At 40.7% G+C, this 20,880-nt stretch overlaps 1 protein-coding gene across 1 annotated transcript; it reads left to right on the forward strand.

The window, feature by feature from the left end:
* Positions 1 to 462: 462 nt before the first annotated feature.
* Positions 463 to 19,884, forward strand: LYPD6B (LY6/PLAUR domain containing 6B). Its single transcript, XM_082763973.1, has 6 exons — positions 463 to 579; positions 14,268 to 14,364; positions 15,673 to 15,826; positions 16,978 to 17,076; positions 17,876 to 18,006; positions 19,471 to 19,884. Exons 3-6 carry the CDS (start codon positions 15,712 to 15,714, stop codon positions 19,633 to 19,635), a joined length of 510 nt encoding a protein of 169 aa, XP_082620099.1. The 5' UTR covers positions 463 to 579; positions 14,268 to 14,364; positions 15,673 to 15,711; the 3' UTR covers positions 19,636 to 19,884.
* The last annotated feature ends 996 nt before the right edge of the window (positions 19,885 to 20,880 follow it).

The following is a 20,880-nucleotide window of genomic DNA, read 5'->3' on the forward strand; positions in this document are numbered from 1 at the left end:
TCAAAACTTCTGCTCAGTTTATCCCCTGTACAATTTTGTGTCACAAAGCCTTGGTATTCTGAGAGAAAATTAACCAAACACTGACTGGGTTCAACCTTGCTTAGCTTGCAATACGGACACAGTAATGGGATGCAAGAGCGAATACAAATGCCTGTGGAGGAAAATGTGTCCATTAAACCTGCAAATTCAGTCTTGTTGGTCTTAAAAACGTTCAGGAAAAGGTGAAGAGTGTTTTGCTGAAATGTTGTTTTGGGAACTGTTTAACCTTTGACTGTTTCCAGCAATATTTAACTTCAGAGTGGAAAAATCAGTTTCATGTGTATTAAACACAGGTATTTCATTAAAATTCTGTTGATTTATATCTTTTTTAATGTTGTTCTGATGATGCATTAGTCAGAAAATGCAGACATGTGCCTTTCTATTTGTTTTAGGTAGTGTGGATGGAGTTCACAGGAGATGAACACGAAAGACCGAACTAGAGGATGCCTTTTGTAAGAGGAGCTTCGAAGAGCTAACTGTGAGGATCATAACCAAGTTATAACTGTGGAGGGGGCACAAAGTGTTTCTTCAAATTAAAATGTAAGTAATAGGAGTGGGTATTTCAGGAAAGGGGGGAGAGAGCATGGTCCTGAAAGTCTCAATGAGAAGAATAAAATTTCAAAGGACGTTGTTTCTAAGTACACCTGTGAATGCACTGGAGGCAGCGACTTAGTGGTTGATAATTCAGGGATGAATTCCATCTGTTTTCTAGTGAATACAGCTCCGTACAGCAACTTTAGCTCCTGTTTGCTACAGAGTCCAACTTCCAGCCTTAAACATTCTGTGATTTTTGTGGGATTCTGTGTTGGAAGGGATCCATGCAGATCATCGGGGCCAACTCCTGACTGCATGCAGAACAACAGAACACTTAGACCACGTATGTAAGGGCGTTGTCCAAATGCTGCTTGAACACCAACAGGCCTGGGGCCATCTCTACTTCCCTGGGGAGCCTGTGCCAGTGCCCGACCACCCTCTTGGTAAAGAACCTTTTCCTAACATCCAGCCTGAACCCTTCCTCACAGCTCCGTGCCATTCCCTCCCTCCCTCCCCTCCGTGAGGGAGCTGTAGGCCGCAGTGAGGTCTCCCCTCAGTCTTTTCTTCTCCAAGCTGAACAAACAAGTATCCTCAGCTGCTCCTCATAAGTCATGCCCTCTGTTCCCTTGTCCTCTTCATGCATATATCCCATTTAATAGGCACTCACAAGAGGCTCATTCCAACCTCTGTTCCAGGCAGCTTTCTGAGCCCTGGAGGTATTCATGATACAAAGCAGGAGAGTTTTCACGTGGATGGGATTCTTAAGCTGTATGTATAATTAAGTTGGGATTATTTTTTATCACTCCACCCCTCTTTTCCCCACCCCAGTCTTTCAAGCCTTTGAAGAGAGGCCAGCCTTCTGGCATGTCTGTCATAGTTCTCCTATTTCTGGAGTGCTTCCAGTGTCAGAGATTTCTGACAGGTTATAGAATTTTATCAAAACGGGACCATGAGGTGATCGTATCAGCAGAAGGGCTTGCATCTCTGCTCTTCTCCGTGTCACCAGAATAAAGCAGACACAAACAAATATAGTCTCCAAGCTGGAAGATGGAACCTAAATTTGCTGGGATGGGCTGTCTTCCTCAGATGTGTACGTGGGAATGTGGATGTATTGTTTGAATGTGCATGGAAGCGTACGGTAAGTGTTTCGACTTTCTTGGTGCTGTATTGAAGCTGTCAAATGCTCTCAGTATGTTACAGCTGATGCAAGCTAAGGAAGATCCCACTTATTTTTAAAGTTGTTTATTCGGAGCAGCCATGCACGGCTAAACTCTGACCAGCTATAAACACTGAGCACCCAGCCCTAGCTGGATTGAAGTGCGTATGGGTCCCTGTGTTCATCAGCTGGACGCTTTTTCTTCTATTCTCTAGGAAGACCCATTAGTACTTAATTTTTCTGCATTTTTCTGCAACTGTGGGCAAAATAAACCATTTTCTACAATAGGTGTTTGAGCTGGTTGATTAAATCCCAGCTATTTCTGTTCTTTAAGGAACAGAAACAATTACACTGATTTGTGTATTAGCTTTTCCAATACAGCACAATATTTAAGACTGGACTGTGTGTTTCAACAAACTTGCTTCCTTTGTGGTTAAGTGTAGAATTGAATTCATGTCTGTAAGACTAAAACATTTATGACTGTCAACAAATACACCCCAGTCTTTCATGGGCTGATGTATTTAAGGAATGCAGTATAACTTTTTATGATGGGAAGAGGAGAAGGCTTGTGGTTTGACTGAGATGATAGAAATTTGTAGTAGAGCAGGAAATTGGGCCTGTATTTTCCAAATCTTAGGCTAGTAATAATATGTTCATTTTTCCTTGTTTGATACAGAACTAAATGCCCAGTTAATTGATTTTTTTGAGGGTAGTTAGGTTTTACTGTGAATAACTTTTAAAAATATTAATTCCTTGTTATTTTTTGTCTTTGGAATCCACTCTGGAGAGGTTAGTACAACAGTTAATTAGTTCTCTTGCTTCTAGTTATTGATTACTCAGACTGCTTTCAGTAATCTGTGTTTGGTTCAGCCTAACTGGTCCTTTCCATTGCCTTATCTCTTGCCTTTGACTGACTGAGTATTTTATGTACCAATTATTTTTTTTTCTCCAAACGGGTAATAATGCGGCTTCATTCTTAAGGGCTTAAGCTATAAAAACTTTGTGCATAAGCTGGTGAGTTAACTTTTGACCCCATTTTGGCTAACAGTAGCAACCATCAGCAGCTGGAGAACTTTATCTTTCCAGTGCAGCTTGTGGTGCTTACACAGTGTCAGATAAGAGCCGGAGGAATTTTGGATGGATATTGAGTTGGAGGTTTGCTTGCTACAGGGAAATCATTGCTGTAACTTTGTTTTTGGATTTTGTGCCTTGCTATTGGCCTTGCTGTGCCTCTGGTTGAGGGAACCCACCGAGCTCTGCCCCCAGGCCTGTGGCTGCCATCTGCATCTGTGTTTGGTTAGATCTGTCTCAGTGGCTCCCTAACCCCACCCTTGAAGTCATCTGTGTGTATTTCAGACCTGCAATCCACCCTGCAAGGCCAGAAGGAGGTGGGACAAATTAAAGGTCAGGCCCAGACACACACATTTCTCCCGGTGGAATTACAGGATGAAGCAAGTGGGGTGATGCACGGCTAGACTTAGAGCGAGGAAACATCAAAGAGGTACTTCACACTGGTGTGGCAAGTGCAGGAAGTGACATACAGATAATAATTGCAAATTAGCATAGTGCTCCTAGGCATTTGGGTTGGAGCCTCTGCCTGCACCCAGCTGTACATCAGCAGACCCGACCGGATCAGCAGTCCTCGCTGTGACTGGGAGGACCTGGGGTCATTCCTCATTTACATGCTGTCTGAGGGGCGGTGGTTGCATTTAATCCTTCATCTTCTTTTGCATTAAAAACCTGGTAAGTTGGTGGAATGAGGTTCTGAAAGGAAAAAAACAAACAAACAAAAACCAGGTGGCACCAAAGCTCATTGCAACTTCTTCCTGGCTTGCAGGAATTGAATCGGAATCGGTCTCTTTGTCTGGTCTGTGCTATCTGGGGGCAGACTGGAGGAGCACCTGAATTGTGCTGGGTCTCTGCCTGTGCCACTTATTGGTGCTGCTGCTGCTCTGTCACCTTCACAATCCGTGGGACTCAGACCCTCAGAACTGCAACAAAAACTAGATTTAAGCACGCTTGCCTTAGGTATTTATCGACTGAAGGAATGTGCGTGGGGAATATCATCAGTAGCGAGCACAATGATTACCCAAATGACTCCCCTGCTTGTTTTGCTATTAGATTACCTGTCCTTCAGGAGCCAAGGGTTTGAAGAGCGAGTGGCAGGAGGCAGACAGGGAGGGAGGAAAGCACTGTCTCTTGCAGCATGCTCTACCTTGTTAAAGCTATTTCCCTCTTGGTCTAAGCTCTGTTGCTTTCTGCATCCAGTTTTCTATGGACATTGTTATGTTTTTCCAGTAAAGTACACAGATTTCTCTTGAAAACACTACATTTGAGATCCTTTTGATGCAACATCCCTTTATACTGATAATAAAAATGATTAAAGCATCAGTTAGGAGCGATTTGGGAATGTTGTGTCTCTTTTTTCCTGCTGCTGCTTTTGAATGCCTGAAGCCCATTCATGATAGTGAAGTGAGAGCACAGAATTGCAGCAAGAAAGTTCTCTTATTTCAAAAGACTGTTGAACTTCTTTTTTTTCCTGTAGTAAAGTTTATTGCTTCCTATATGTTTGCCTGCTAGTACTAAAGGATAGCTTGCCACCTGCTGTGTAATTTAGTTCTGTAAAATTCTGCAGCTTATACTCTAAAATGTGCTGGTTCATCTCACTTCCTAGCTTCCCAGCCAATTAACTTGTCCTGGCCCTTCTGTCCATATTTTTCTTTAATTGTCTTAATAAGGTTTCTTAATGCAGCCCGTTCTGCATTTCTTTTCCCTGCTTTCCATCCTTCTGCCTAACCTCTAGCTTTCAGTGCAATAATAATTAAGAGACTGAAAGGATGTTCTTTCTGAGCCTTTCCATGTTTGGGGGATTTAATACTGTATATATGGAGCTCAGATGTAAAATGTGGCTTCAGGTTGACACTTGGAATAGAAGATCTGAGTTGAAAAGGTTTCATTTATGTTCTTATTTTTTGTTTACATGCAGCTGTAAGTCCTTGAAGTAGAGAATTAATTTTCTGTTTGTGTCAACTTCTGCGAGTATTACGTTAGAAGTGGCAGAATGGAAGTGATAAGCTGCGAGGTTCCCCCTCAAACTCTTTATTCCACTGCTGATGTTCACAGAATACGTTCTAAGGAGTTGCTGGATGTGCAAGTAGGATATTTCATATGGATATTTCATATCTCAACCCACAATTTCTGGAAATCATCTCTAAAAAGATGCATTTCTCATCACTGGATAATTAGTGTATTGCATGACGTACATTACGAAAACGAATACAGTTAACAAAAGGAAATTTAGAATACTATTAGCAGTAATGAACATCTAATTTTTCCTTCAGTTTAGGTATAAAACTGATTAGATTGCAGTGTAGGGCATAAGTCAGTCTGTCTGTTTGCCTCTCTCTCCCTTTGTAATGTACCTAGGCTCATTTTAGAGGTTGCCTATCCCTTGATTGCACAACACATACTGTGAACCAAAAAATGTGGAAGGGACAATAAAGATAAACAAAAGTCTTCAGTTTCTATGAAAAAGGTTTATGTTTTTCAGCTTAGAAAAAGCACCAGCTGAATCAGAGGTGTGGCAGGCAACCAATAAATCATGGAAAACGTAGGGAAAGTAAACAGAGAATGGTTATTAATGGTTACCTGTGGTTTGTCGCAGTGCAGGGACCAGAGGCCATCAGGTGAAACGGGCAGCTCATTTCAAAGAGAGGGAGGGAAGTGCTTTTTCAAAAGGTACGTGCTCTAGTTTGCAATTTATTGCCAGAGGATGTTGTGACTACCAAAGCTCTAGATCGGTTCCAAAAGGGACAACTCCTGGGTTCGTCAATTAACTAACCTGTGGACGGGCACCAAGACAACTACACTGTCACTGCCCCAGAAAGTCCCCAAAGTTTGCTATTATTTTTTTTTCCTTTATATAGTTTGCTTTTTTTTCATTACTAGTGATTTATTTTTCTTTCGTCTTCACTTCCAATTTATCCTCAGACTGATTTGATAACAACTTGCCTGCCTAAAATACACTTAAGGTTATACAAAGGATTTTCTGAGTGACCTTATGAAAAAGCACGTGGTGCCTTTGATTGTGAAGAGTTAGAATGCAAGCTCCTGTACACAAAAGGAGTAAGATTTCTGCTTTCCCTAGTGAATTGCTTTCTGTTTGGAGTGGAACAGTAGTAAGGCAAGTTTTCATCTGCATTCATTTGTGTGGATAGCTTGCTCAAATGGCATCGGATAGTTCTTGGAACTGGCCTATGCAGTATGGGAAGCACAATAAAGAGAAACAGCTACAATAAACTATTTATTCACCCTTTACGTTGAATTGTGCATCTGGTTTGGCATGCAGTTTGCAGACAGTGCGCATATTCTACATGTGTTCCAGCTGGCAGGCTTTAGCAATAACCAGGGAAGTCAGTTTGCTGCAGTGGGTGCAGGACTGGCTGTCTGCTCCGTTCTGAAAGGGAGAGGTATCAGCCCATGTGGAAATGGGTGGGAGGATCTGAAGTTAGGAAAAAAAAAATAATAAAAAAGGCAGAATGTTTGTCTCCTGAGTTGGTGTTTAGTCCACCCCTACCAGCTCACAAAGCTCTGGAGAAACTCTTCTGCAAAACCACTAATGGGATTTCGGGTATAGGAACTGGCTTCTAGAATACAATTCCTACTTTTATGTTTTTACTTGGGGTTGCCATAGCTGCCAGGGATGTATTGCTTTTAGCGAAGGGGGAATTTTGTCTGCTTGATGTGCCTTTCTGTTTAGCATTACTGTTGATTTGCGAGCAGGAAATGAAGGAAACAGAAGATTTGCCAACTTTAATTTGTCAAATTAAATCCTGCGCATTACAAGCTATATGGAAAGTAAATAAATCTCCCCACCCACAGGCGTTCATATTGCTATTTGTTTCTGCACTTTCAGTTTATTTAAGAGTGTGTCATCTTTGGGGCAGATAAATGCAGAAGCAGAGAGCACTTTGTCTCTATTGTTCTCCTAATTGGATGAAAACTCTCTGTTGGGTCCGGCTATAAACTGCTTCCCACGTTGTTTTATTATTGCATTTATTATCGCGTTGACTTGACTGAAAGGAGTAAGCAGCGAGGCTTTGAAATGTACATTCCTGTCTCTGCTCTGCAGGAATACCCAGAAGCTAAAGAGGATTTCTTCTCACTGAGCAGGACTTCAGAGACGTGAAGGTGGGGAAGACGTACTTGAAGGGAAATAACCTGACTGTGTGCTTGGAGAGTGTGAAGAAGAGCTGTAGAACAGGAGCAGTTCGGTCACATGAATTAGAAACTTAGGTATCTCCTCTAGCAAGTGGGACAATTTCACTGGCTTGCTAGGGAGTTAGGTGGGAGGTAAAGCAACAAGAAGTGGCCCTGGTTTAGTGCTGTCCTGACACAAATGACCAGAACTGGAAATGGATGGCTCCGTCTTGCACGCTGTTCCAGCTCAAAAATCCAGTGACTCTTTTGGGAAAAATACTATGAAAAAATGCTGTGAAATGCTAAGCATCCATCCTAGAGAATGATGCAGAGCCCAGACGTGGTGGGTGTTTGGGTACTCGGGGCTAAGCCCCCAGCACCTTGAGCGAGTGCCTGCAGGATGGTGGAAGAGAGATTGCCTTCCATGCAGCGATGTGGTTCCTCTTCTAGTGCATGGGTGTTTGCAGGAAGGGAAATGTGAGAAACGCCACAAAATGAATCGTTTTCAACTAATTCTAATTAAATATTGCTTAGTACCAAGTTGCATTGAGAGACGTGGAAATGTTGGTGCTCCTCCTCCCGAAATTTGAGCCTTGGAGGAAGAGGAGAGTGCAGCACTTGGGTTTGGTAGCTGAAGATACGGCGTGTATGTCAACACGGCTTTTGTGAGCCCATGAAAGGGAGCTTTTTGTGTTTGCACTGCCCCTCCCCTCGAAACGAGGGCACATCACTTTTCTCTCACACAGCAGCAGAAAGCTGGCTGAGGCTGTTCACCTAACAAATCGTGCCAAACACTGCCTGGAAGTAACAGCTCTCAGCTACCAGGAACTGGGATTTGCCTCTTGCTCTTCTCAGGATTAGAGGTGCTGATGGGATGCAAATGCCGCCTTACGCTAGGTCAGATCGGATCGGTCAGCAATTTATTGTTTAATTGCTGAATATTGTTCGTTTAAATAGTGTTCTGAATATTGTTTGTTTAAAGCATTTCAAAACAAACAAATGGCTCTTAAGCCTTTTATTAATTGAAGCTGGGTGAGGAATTAAAACATACTGTGTTAGTCCTCTGAGGAAAATAATGCCTTTTTCTCTTGACCCCCTTTCATCTCTTGCTTTGCAGAGTTCACGTACCCTGGACGTATCTTCCAAGTTAATCTTTAGATAAGACAAAGCTGTAAAACATGTGTAGATAATGTTCTGTCGTATATATTAATAGTTTACTAAAAGGCATCACCAAAAGCACTCTCCTCAGTGCCAACCCGTCAGCTCACTCTTTGGTGGATACCAAAAAGTGAAGAGCCCAGGTAGAAGGAGCTGCAGAAACCAGGGTACCACCAACAGACAAGTGGGGTTTTCATCATGTCTTCTCCATTACTGGCTGTATCTCAAGTAGAAAATACCAAATTACCAAGAAAAAAAAAAATCCTCACCTTCTGTCAAGAGGTATTCAAGCCATATTTGAAGCATCCATTCCTTCGGAGTGGTGTGGTCTTAACCTTCAAAGAGAAACCTGGGTGGAGATTGTGAGCACAATTAGAGCTCACCTACTGAGAACTACGTCTGCAAGATGAGATCGTTGTGTCAGCTTGTGTAGGGCAGAATAATGGGAATTGCTCAAATACTTGATGGGTTTTTAGCAACTGCAAGCGTCTGCCTTAGTAATGTGGAAGAGTAACGTGGAGGAGAGGGGATTTTGGGCCCCAAACATTTTTCAGAAGTGTTATCAGTGACACTATGATTAATTCTCTGCTCAGAACTAGTTATGTTGCAATGCTGCTCGTGTTAGATGTGATGTATGACACTGGGCTGCAGTGCAGCTTTGTAAGCAATACGATTTCAAGCATGGTATTTCATACGTTAACCGGATAGCTACTCAATAGTAGATCCTGCATTGACCTGACAGTAATCAGAATTTCATTCTTTCCCTAACTCCAGCATGCCTGCAATGAAAGTCAACTCTTTTTTTAGACATAAGCAGCATGTAGGCCATGGAAATAAACCTTGGAAAAGATTTCTGGTTTCAAAGTTCTATTTTTTTTCAGTAAGGAGTTGAACGTGCTGCGTGCTGCAAGAGGAGAGGTCCGAGGAGATCAGAAAGTTTCCAGTCTCAGGGATCGCACAGCACCAGGAAGCTTATGTGAACGTGAGACAAAGATAGCATCAGACAAGTAGCAGCACTATAAATTTCACACATTAAGCCTGCCAACATAAACCCGTGGTTGACTCTGCGGCTGCGTGGGTTCCCCAGCTGCAGCGCGGAGCAGTTGGTGCTGCTCTTTTACACAGGTGCAAGCCCGTGGTGGAAGGGCACTGCTCCCCGTACCCCCACTGCTGAGAAGTGGAGGCAAAACAGCCCCTCTGGAGTTGGGTTATTGCAGAGGAGAGCACCTGAGCTTTTCCTGAGTTGTCCTGCCGTGGGAAGGTAAGGAACGCTGTGCCCTGAGCACAGACCCTGATGATCAGTGTGGTACAGCTACACAGAGCTACTGCGCCTTTTCGGCGTGTTCTTCAGCTCAGAATTTGTGTTAGTATATATGCGACACCAAACCCTTTGTAACCTGGGAGAATGGTGCAGCTGAGACTGGAGGAGAGGGCACGGGCTGACCTTTTTGTCCTCGTTACTCTTCCCAAACAGCTGAAGACCAACAGCAGTGAGGTGATGACCAGGAGTCAAGAAGGGAAGGCTGATGTCAGTGAATCTACCCCGTACATCAGTGCTGAGTTAAAAAAAGCTTTAGGCATTCTTCCCAGGTTTATAAACTCAGCTGGTGCGTAGCTTAAATCTTAGCTTTAAGATACAGCTGAGCATGAAGCTCGTGAAAAATGGCCTTTGTGATGCAGAAAGTGTTGTACCTTCTATTTGTCTGCTTCCCCCGTGCCTTCTTAGGTTCAAACAGATTATGAGGAATTTAAGATCTGAAATAGGGCTGCATGTAAACCCCTAACTAGCTTTTCTCCTAGCTAAATATTTTCTGTGCAAATTTTGATTTTTAATTTGAAAGGGAAAGTAGCATTTATTTCCCACGTGGAAATCAAGTAGGTTCTCGTTTTTACTGCCTGGTGTGTTTTATGTTTTACAGTCTAGAAGGGCATCTGTAACTTTTTGACATACGTAATTGGGAATATTGGGCATAGTTTGTGTTAAAATAGGATTTCCCCTGGAAAAGCAAAAAAGCATATCTCTGAGGTTGAATTTAACTCGGTGAAGACCTGCATTCTCCATTTAATACACTACGGTGCTGTACCAAATATTCTGCAAAATTAATGTTGTTAAACGAATATTTGCAAAAGTGCTACGAGGAGCTCAGCAAAAAGCCTAAAATGTTAGGTCAGCTTCAATATCTACTGATGCTTGTGGTTCCTGCGCTGCTGGTTATAATAAAATGGATGAACTGTGAGAAAAGCATAATTCTGTCAGTATTTTAAGCTTTGTTAAGGAGAAGGAAGGGGAAGGAGAAATGCAAAAGTGTGTTGTCATAGGTAGGCAAATTGTATGTGTACAAGATGGCAGCAGTTTTAAAACAAGTGTAGATCAGTCCTTTCATCTGATTTTACTGCAAGGAAAGTAAAAGCACTGCTTATTCCTCTAATCTCTTTTCTCTAGAGTAGTATTAAGTTCCCATTTCCAGTCTTGCACAGGTGGGAGAGAGGGATTTAAAACCATTTCAGATGTGATACATAGAAGTTGTCACAAGCTCGAGTGTGAAATGCATAGCTTAACAAAGTGCAGTTGTTTGAGGAAATCCTATATTTGCAGAAGGGAATAGGAAATTTATGTCTCGTTAATGGATTTTTAGATAGCATAAATTGCTTTTCAAGGATGATTGAGGATTCTGAATTTTAAAATAAATGTCAGAGCTCACAACTTGTCTTTGCTGAGCAGTTTTGTCTATAAAAGCAACGATACGTAACATGAATTGCAATGCAGCGTTCATTCCATGGATCTCCTTAGTGTGAGCCTAAAAACAAACACCTGCTTTATCCTTGCAAATCCTTCACTTGAGTGGTATTGCTGAGATTTATCACTTTAATTAGACATCAATTTTTTCAAACCCATTGCTGTTGCACACCCTGTGTCAGTACTCAGACACCTACGTGTCTCAGAATTTGTGTGCATCACAGCTTCCCGTGCCAGCATTATACCCCAAGCTAAATGGTGTTGACGTTACCAGACCTGTATGTGTTTTATTTGTGTAAGACCTCAGATAAAGAACTCTACAATTTTTTGTAATTAAGACCAAATTTAATGCCAGACATGGTGAAGCGTGCTGTGGGTGAAGGTAAAGAAGTGGGTTTAAAATGATCTTGATGGCATAAATTCTCTTTTGTCAGTGTTATTAGTTGCAGATATGTGTCAGGGTAACACAAAAACTGTTTTGCTGTGTTATTCTGTTCTAATGGTAACGTGCTACAAGGAAACTTCAGCTTCTTGGGTAAGGAAAGGTAGAACTTGTGTACCAAACAGTTTTATTTTGCAGATCTGTAATAATATTTGGGGCTTTTTAATCCTTTAAAATATTTCTTATTTTTTTTTCCTTTAAATAAATTTATTTCAAGTGTGCTCTGCCTATTTCCCACAGAAAATTAAGCTTTTCTCTCAGTCTTTCCACCTATTTATTCACTCCCTGGGTTTTGAAATGTAGTAAATGCTGGCATACAGATCAAATTAAGTGGTCTCTAGAGGAAAACGTGAGAGTGGCAGTGTTTGTCTAGGACATGAGGGAGCCAAGGAGCTATTTTTCCCCTTTTAGGTAAGTCAGGGTGTCAGTTTTACCCTGTCTGACTTGAGGTAGGGAACACCTGATGATGTCAGGTGTTATAACTTTTGCAGCCCTTACCATACATACCTTTATGCCTATGTATGTCTAACTCCTATGTCCTGAAGTGCTATTTAATAAGCTTTATGTAAGCATTCACAATTATCTAATAGCACCTGAAGATTGCTTACAAAATGACAGGAGGAAGTTTCATTTGCATTGCATATCTGATGTTAAATCTGCTAATCCTCCATCGGCTCTGCCAGGAAAAACAATGTAGACAGACTTGAATTTTATTAAAATCAGAAATGAAGCATGCTGCTTCCTACTCCTCCTTTACACGCTGAAAAATCAAGTGTCAGACCTTGCAGAACACATCGGTTGATGCTGCCGTTGTCTTCGTGGGTTTCTTGAACTGCGTCTCGGTTGCAGGTTATTTACAGAGCCTATGCTAACAGCCCGTCCCTCTCAGGTCTTCCTCCCTCACCCCCTGAATGCTGTCTCCACGTTTTGTCTTGTTTACATAAGTTAATCTTCCATATAGTGACAGGTTTTTCCTTCATTAACGAGAGTTCCTAATTGTGCCTAATGAACTGTTTGCTCATACTCCGAGATAATGTTGTGTGAAAGCAGAGCCGAGATAAGAGGCTGTGAAGAAAATAAGCATTTTAAAGATTTTGGATGATATGAAAGCTATATTTTATTTTATTTTTTTGGCCAATATTTTCCCATTTTATTTGAAAATGGCTCCTGGTGCAGCTGTGTAACTACGGCTACTTCAAAGGACATCCATTATTTATTGGCCTGCTTAGCAAACAAGGACACCTTTGACTACAGCAAACCGTGAGGTCAATTTGCTGTGCCTCCCACCACCTGAAGACTGGCTTTTCTGTATTTATCTCCTCTAAAATTTTCCATTTGGCATGAGCGGCCCTAGGGAAAGCAATAGGAACGTGGGGGAGAGGGCAGGAGAGAGCCTGAGTCTGCAGAAATCTGGCACACGTGTCCTTGTGCCTTTTATGTGCTACCCAGGTGCATCAGGTAGGGTTACAGCCCAGTCTCCCCATAAAGGCCATTTTTTTCCTCAATCGAGTAGAAACTACGGAAAATGTAGTGAAGGGGATGAACTTTGCAACTACTGTGCATTGAGATGATTTGATACCCTATCTTCTTACAGAGAAAACCTGAAAAAATGAATCAATAAATGGGATTAATGTGAAAGTGAATGGCTGTACGGGGTCACACCAAGCACCTCACCGTCTTGTTTGGGTGCCAATCATGAAAAATCGATAGGCAGGATTAGGAAAACCTCGATGTAGGGTATGGCTGCAAGGATGTCCTCCACTTCTGCGGAAAAGGAGGCACTGCAAGAGCTGGCCAATTCAGTGGTGTGTAACTATGTTTTGTATTGTATGATTGAGGTGTTTTTGGTTTTGGTTCACCACGCGAGGGGTCTCCTCCATGTGGGAAATGAAGATCCCTTGAGCTAGCCTTTGTGCACCTCTAGATGTTATCTTTTCCTAAGGCTGGCTGTTTTCATGGCAGGAATAATTTTATAGAAAATACGCTAATGGTGTAGTTTGCTTCTGGTACCTATTTAATTTTGTGATTACATCAACTGTAGCACCTCAACTCATCTGGAATAATAGTTGGAGTATTAAAGGGGTTTGGTGTGCCACAGTGATTCATTCTCTTGGTCAGAGCATTGACTCCTAATAAAAAATAGGTTAAAGTGGAAGTGTGGGACTGGTAATATGGGGAATTACTGTCTAAAATGATGTTGTCTGTGGAACTTGGAATGGGAATTCTCTGGGACAGTGGAAAAACATCAAGTCATGATGCACGGGTTTGGGTCTCAACAAATTCAAAGCAGCATTAAGAGTAATTGTACACTTGTAATGGTGGTGAGGCAAGTCAAGGGGGTTATAAACCATCCTCAGTCCTGTAAAATATCACTGTCCAAACACTCATGCTTAGCTGGACAGAACTGTACCTATGTTTTACATCTATTTTTGGATTTTGTGGTGTTGGTAGGGTTTGGGCTGTCATTTTTGTGTTCCTATTTCAGTAAGGACTGAACTGTGGGGGACCTGTTTACTACATAGCTTGCTAATAACCTCAGTCTGGAGTCTGATGATCGTCTTCACTCCTTTATATTACTCTGCTGCTGCTTAGTGCTTCTATTTTGGTCACAGCGTGTGTTGAAAGATTTGATAGATATCTCTAGATTACGAAATATATGTTCGTCTGGTCCCACCCAGCTAATTGCCTGAAAAATATTTTTCCCTTGCAAAAAAAAAAAAAAAAAAAGGTAAATGAAAAGTACACTTCCTCATGGAAGGACTCAGTAGTCTCATTGTTTCTCATTGTCTTTTATAAGACTGGGGTCACAGGAAGGAGGCAATCTGTGCGTCTGTACTAGGACAGAGCTCATTCAGGTACTTCTTTGGGTCTTTTGTTAGAAACTCTGAAATATGGTAGTTTTTGTATCCTCGTTTTTAATATGAATAGGACAAACAGTAAATAAGCTGATTATTTCCTTCAGGACAGAATTTTGATGATCAGTTGCTGTTTGTTTTCCACAGGTTCTTTCTCTTAATTCTGCTCTAGATCCTGGGCTGTAGTCAGAAGAAGTCTGGAGCATCCCTGTAAAATAATCCTGGAGGTGCACTGTAAGTAGAGGTAAGCTGTGATGTTCTCAGTATCTACTGAAATCTATCCAGAAAGCCATGATTTAAAAAACAGATCCTAAACAGGACGGGTGAGCTCCCAAGGCATAAAGCTGAACTTTCTCTTGATTGCTTCATAGGCAAAAGTCTTTCAAGTAATTCCTGTATGCGTCAATTGAAAAACAGGAAAAAGAAGGAAGTCCTGTGATTTCTCTGCTGTGTCTTGTCAGGAACATTTTCATTTCAGTGTTGGGAACCGTTCAGAGCTTCCTGCATGGCCTAGTGTACATCAACATGGTGCAGGGGGATGCAGAGAGATTTCTGAATGAATTCACCTGGCACCGCAAAGCAACGTCTCAGGTTTAGCGGGAGCCTCCTCTCGAGCTTGTTTATCCTGCTAGGAATTTGCATGGGCTGAGTGCCATTTAATATGATTCTGCTTTTTAATATCTGAACTAGGTCCAGTATCGCTACATTTCACCATACAAACACGTCTGTCTGTGTGTGTGTGTATACATCTAAATATAAAACTGACCAAAAATTTAATGGGATTGTTCTTCTTCCCGGAAAAACCTTGCCAAGGAGCAAAAAGGGCCCGAAGAAATGCACAAAGCACACCCAAAATGTTTGTCTCATCTCTCTGAATGTTCTATTTACAGTTCTCCAAAATGTGTGTATCACCACCAAGCATCTTGCTTGACATTTCCTTGGTATGCAAAGGGAATAAACCTAATTTACACTCATGATTTTTAATGCCATGCCACTGATAAATGCACTTAGAATTAATTCAGTTGGTGTCGCTTAACTGAAGTCAACAGGCATACACTGATCTATTTCACTTAAGGAATTGGATCAGTTAAATCTTGGGTTCTAGGCTGTTCGTGATCAAAAAAAAATAAAATAAATTTATATATATATTCCCACAATCCGCATTTTACTTTGTTTAATGGTATGTAATTCTGTCTGATTCAAGGAGGATATAAAGGATCTCTGTCCTGATGTTGATTTTTAGGAATGCTTACAAGGCATCTATCCGTGAGACTGACATAGCTTGCAAGGGCAAATAGATTAAAGAAATAATGTTCTTAAATTTGTGGAAACTTAACTACTTTGTACAGGATCTTGGCCAGCAGAAGGCAGTAACTGCTCAGCTTTGGATTGTTCATCATTGTTAATGAGGTAGCTTGCATTAGCCATCTTCCCAGTAATGATTTGCAGACTGAATTTTCAAGGTTTCAGACTTGGTTCGTAGGAAGTTTGTTGTTCATGTGCTTAGTTGTTTATGATTCCCCCTAAACAACGTGTTCCCTTTCTGTCCTAGGCCTACGAGTTTTGTTTTTCATGAACAACAACGTTCAGCATGTTGTTATTCTGTCACGCGCTGGCTGGAGCTTTTCTTCCATTCTTCGTCCTTTCAGGGAACTGGGTTTCAGCAAAGAACATCAACTTCTACAATGTGAGGCCTCCAGTAGACCGTAAGTAGACGGTTATGCTTTTCTTGTGTGTGCAATTGTAGCTTAACGTTTTAGTTGCCATATTCTTTCAATCCTTTGTTTCTTACAGGATTTTCTTCTTCAGACATGAAATGTTAGATTTTAAAAATTAAAACTATTGCTTTTTAAACCGTAGCGGTTTATTTTATTTCCAAGATTTTATGTTGACTGAATGAAAACAAACTGTTGCATGCATTGCTAAACTAAAGAATGCACCAGAGCAGTAGTTTTCACATTTTATATGCTTTTGTTATACTTTCTGTCTCTGAAATGACTTCCTACAGAAAACATTATGCAATGGATTTCTTCTAAATAATACAGAACAGGTGTCTTTGTCCTTTATCTTGTTGGGGTTTTTGTAAGGGAAAGAATAGGTATGCAGTCTGCAATTAATTCAAGCTGAAGGTAATTAAAAATGTTGTGAGACCTGTGAAGCCAGTTGTCACTAATAGCATCATATTTTTGCCTCTTATCTAACATCAGAAGTATTCCCTATACCTTCACTTAAGGGAGAACACTTTCTTGATATAGATCTCAAACACTCTGGACAGCTAGATACGCTAGGTACATATGTGCATCTAGGAAACTGCATCTCAAGTTCATCTGTATATGTATGTCATGTAAATAAGCTTTTAAAGTAGTCCTCTTGATCCCTTTGTCAAAGGGAATGAAATTTCCAAAGCTGGAGACCAAGATCTAAAGCTGCTTTTGAAGATGTAGTTTTTTCATCAAAAGAATCAAAAGCCATTTCAATGCAGATTGTGTTTGTGTGTCTGTACAAACATACATGCAGATGTGTTATCGTGTACATACATATAAGATGCTCCCTCTTTCCTGCTTTTCCCACCAATGTTTAAACGGTGTTCTTGACTGTGAGAGAATGGAAAGAGGAGGAGGTGTTTTAATGATCAGGCATGGCAAAAGCAGCTAAAGATACGGAAGCTTTCAACAAAACTTGTTTCATAGGTTTTATTTATCTAGCAATGATGAATATGTAGGTGATTGTGGCCATTAAAAATATGTACATGCATGTAATATGTCTGTGTGTGTGTGTGCAAACACAATACTATTTTAAATATTTGTTTTCTTTTTGTTTTAATTTGCCGACTTACTATATTTTAATACTTTCAAAGCCACTCCATTTCCAAACAGTTTTAAGTGCTTTACCTGCGATAATGCGGTGGACAACTACAACTGTAACAGATGGGCTGAAGATAGATGGTGTCCCGAAAGTAAGTGTTTCTGCACGAAGGGGATTCTCCACGATAGTTGAATTTGTTTCTCCCTGCCTCAGCCCTCTTGTAGAAGCCTAAGTGAAAAGGATTAACATACCAACACAGTGATGCCCTTATTAGTAATAATGAGTCATAAGATTTTTGCTGAGGGGAATATTCTGACCATTTCAGAGTGCAAAGCAACAGTGCAAATATTATTTTATATAGATATATATGTATGTATATGTATATAGATACATATTGCCATGTGCTTTCTAGGAATTACTTTTAAGGATGTTATTAAAACATTTAAGAATTGCCTTCCTTTTTGGTTTCCATCCCGAGATCTGATTGTCACTGTCGGCTTGCGTGTGATAAGCAAGACCTGAATGTCCAGGGATCATACTTGTATGAGGGGATGATGGATACTGAGAAATGAATGGAAATAAGCTTCCTCATTTTTCTTCACAGTGCTATTCATAGTAACAGTGGGAAAGGGGAAGAAATGAACTATCGGAATGAGGAAGCATGTCTGAAACAAAGAAAAAAAGAGTAGAGAAAGGAAGATAAATGTGTAGATTACTGTGCTAATTAAGTGATAGCAGCATTTCTGGAGGTTTGAAGGATCAGTTAAGCTTAAGATTTCATCAGTAATTAATTTCTTGCAAAATGGTGTTTTGATCAAGTTGAAAAATGGCTTTAGACAACCCAAATACGTCATTTTTATGGGAACGTTTTGCTAAACCGTGTGAAGAGTTTTAACCCTGTAAAAGACTGCATCCTGTAAAAAATTAACATTTTAAAATTTATTTTGTAGGTACTCAGTACTGTCTGACAGTTCATCTCTTCACAGACCATGGGAAGAGTACGTCAGTCACCAAAAAATGTGCTACTGGAGAGGAGTGCCATTTTGTAGGCTGCCATCATCACAGAGAAAGCGGTCACACAGTAAGCACTGCTCTTGCTGTAGGAGCAGCACATTGGTTTTGAGGTTTCCATTTCACTTCTTGTATTTTCCTCTGAGCTGATGATGATGTGCCAAGATGTATTCTCCAGTACTTAGCAACAGAAATTAAATTTTACCACCTGAAGCGTAACTACCCCCTCCTTCCTCCTTTCCTCTTTGTGCGTGACAGCACGTAATAACCACTTCCAGAAAAGCACCTGAGCTTTCTAGTGCACTGCTACTGTGCATCCAATGCATGCACCTTGGTTTCTGAGTAAGGCACCCAAGGAGGCTATGCAGCCTGCATTGATGCACCTGCGATGCTGCAGGTGTTCAGGATTTTTAGAAGTAAATCTGATCCCCTATCTGATGCTCTACCTGCTAAAATACTGGGATTCACATTCCATGTTGGTTGTCTCCACAAGCCTGCTTGTAGGAACAGTGGAGTTTCCTTTTGTACATTGGCTCTGAAAAGACTTTGGTGGCTCTGAACAGCCATGCTTGGCTACCTTACTCAGGGAATTAATTTCCACAGTGGAAGGTCATCAAAAATAGAGTAAGACTAGCAAGAGGCTTGGAACGTACTCTGTTTTGTTCTGCAGCCATGCCAAAAAAACTCCTGTGCTAAAGGAAAATATAAGATACAAAGAGCTGTGCCAAATAAACTGTGGAAGACAGAAGCCAAATGCTTTGTGACATTTATCAGAAGACTAATTTCCAAACAAGAGCCCATAAAGTACTATAAAGAAAACTCTAATTTGTTACTTAAGATTGATGGCAGAAATCTAAAAGAGATAAAAAGTGATTTTCTGTAGCATAAAACCTGCTGAAATTATAAAAGAAAAAAATCCTATTTACAGACCTATTAAACCAACGTCATTGGAAAATTTTCTTGAAAAAAAAGGCACTATCACTAGGCCGACACCATCCTGGTGCCTTCACTCTGATTAAGGATTGTAACACTGCTGCCTTATTTTTATAAGGGAGGTTGCAGTCTTGAGTCTTTCTGCTACTACTGTATTCCTTATCTCACTTCATAAAACTCTTGGTTTGTCCAGTTTTCTTCTTGCCCTGTGAGACTTTCAGTGGCACTGGCACGATCTGAAAACAAAACACGTATTTTGATAAGTGTATATATTTTGATAATCTCACTTAGAATTTCTCACAACTGTGGACATAGGTGCAAGCTCCTTTTTCTTCAGTCATTTTAGAATTTTTTAATTTTAATATGTACTGCTAAAATATTGGTGATAGTCTAACCTTTTGTATGTTTTTGCAAAGGAACTATATCATAAAGTAGTTATTGAATTTTATGCAGTTTTGAGACAGTTTTTAAATATCAGTGTTTTCCTAAAATCTTTGGATAGGAGCTATTTTTAACATGAAAGATTTCAGACTCCAAAGACGAAGCAGACAGCATCCATGCCAAATTGCCCCGTGTCCAGTGATCTCCTTTTTCTCAACAGGAATGTGTTTCTTGCTGTGAAGGCATGATTTGCAACGTAGAGATACCAACCAACCACACAAATGCAGTATTTGCTGTCTTGCACGCGCGGAGAACGTCGGATGGCACCAGGTGGACAGTGAACATCGCAGTGCTTGTGTCAGTCGTGATGATTGCCTTGTCATGATGCAGCATCCTCCTGTGCCTGTGCTTGAGAGGGTTTGCCTTTCCGAGGGCTGGCAGAAATGGTAAGAAGATTCGGTACGTGCCAGGAGAAGCCACTGATACTTCTCAACTACATAAAATGTAAGAGGACAGTGGGAAGACACGTGTACATCGTGAAGTCCTGGGATATTTTAATGAAGATACTTCAAATGGTCTGCAGTATTTAAAAAAAAAATAGACACAAATACAAAAAAAAACAAAACACAACACAACCAACAGCAAACCCACCGGTGACTAGGCAATGGGGTGAAATCAAGTTGTTATAATTCACTATTTTATGTTGAAAAAGCATGTATGGTTGGTGTGTTTCTTGAACAGTGAAAAGTGTCTGTAGACAATCCCTTTCCTTGGTGAGATAAAAGGGAACTCTCAATGGACTGTGTGCCAACCTATATCTTAATGGAAATTGGTTTTAAACTTTTCACAGTGCATAAATAACATGGACTGTCTTGTCTTGATCCACAGGTGTGTGTAAGCTTATCTTTAGTTATGGTTTTCAGAGAAAACATACACAAGGGAATTTTTTCTATTTTGACCAGAGCTATAATTTCTATGGGAAGAAATGCAAAATAATACTTTGTCTCTTTTCTATACAATGGCTCACACTTGAATTATAAAACAATGTGAAATTGTGTAGAGTTTCTGTCCCAAAATCACAAGCTAGTTGAGCACCTAAAATGGAATTTTCATCTTCCCTCAATGGGATTATTTTCTTGCAGTAGAGTCCCACCCACCTCAGCTGCTCACCTCAGCTTCTGAATGCTTGTCTTTTTTTTTATATTAATGCAGCAATCATGCCGTGGATTTCAAATTGCAGCTATGGTCAAGCAATAACTTTTTCATTAAAATTTTAAGTGTGCACTTGTTATAAATAAGGAGAGGACTCTGCTATGTTTGGTCTCCGTTTTCTGAAGATCCTCCCAGAAATGCTGTTTCCTTGCTGGATCAGCTGGTAAGAAGTCAACACTGGATAACCCAGGCCTCTGGACATCCCTTTTATCTAGCATTGCCACCCACATTTGAAAAGTTTGGGCCAAGATTTTGTTTTTTCATTACAATATTGTGGTGTTTAATGCTGCATACTTGCGTAGCTTGATTATTTGAATCCTGATCATTTAGATGACTGTTCGTCGGTTGGATAAATGGCTGCAAAGATGGCAAATAACAGAGTTTAGGTTACAGCTGGATGTACTAAAACCTTAATACT

The sequence above is a fragment of the Aythya marila genome (genome assembly GCF_965140915.1).
Source record: "Aythya marila genome assembly, chromosome: 6".
Taxonomy (NCBI): Eukaryota; Metazoa; Chordata; class Aves; order Anseriformes; family Anatidae; genus Aythya; species Aythya marila.

Excerpts from the sequence above, each read along its gene's own strand:
- LYPD6B (XM_082763973.1), top strand. The coding sequence starts at position 15,712 with ATGTTGTTATTCTGTCACGCGCTGGCTGGAGCTTTTCTTCCATTCTTC. Across the intron at positions 15,827-16,977 it reads TGTGAGGCCTCCAGTAGACC|CCACTCCATTTCCAAACAGT; the intron begins GTAAGTAGACGG and ends ATACTTTCAAAG. Across the intron at positions 18,007-19,470 it reads ACAGAGAAAGCGGTCACACA|GAATGTGTTTCTTGCTGTGA; the intron begins GTAAGCACTGCT and ends TTTTCTCAACAG.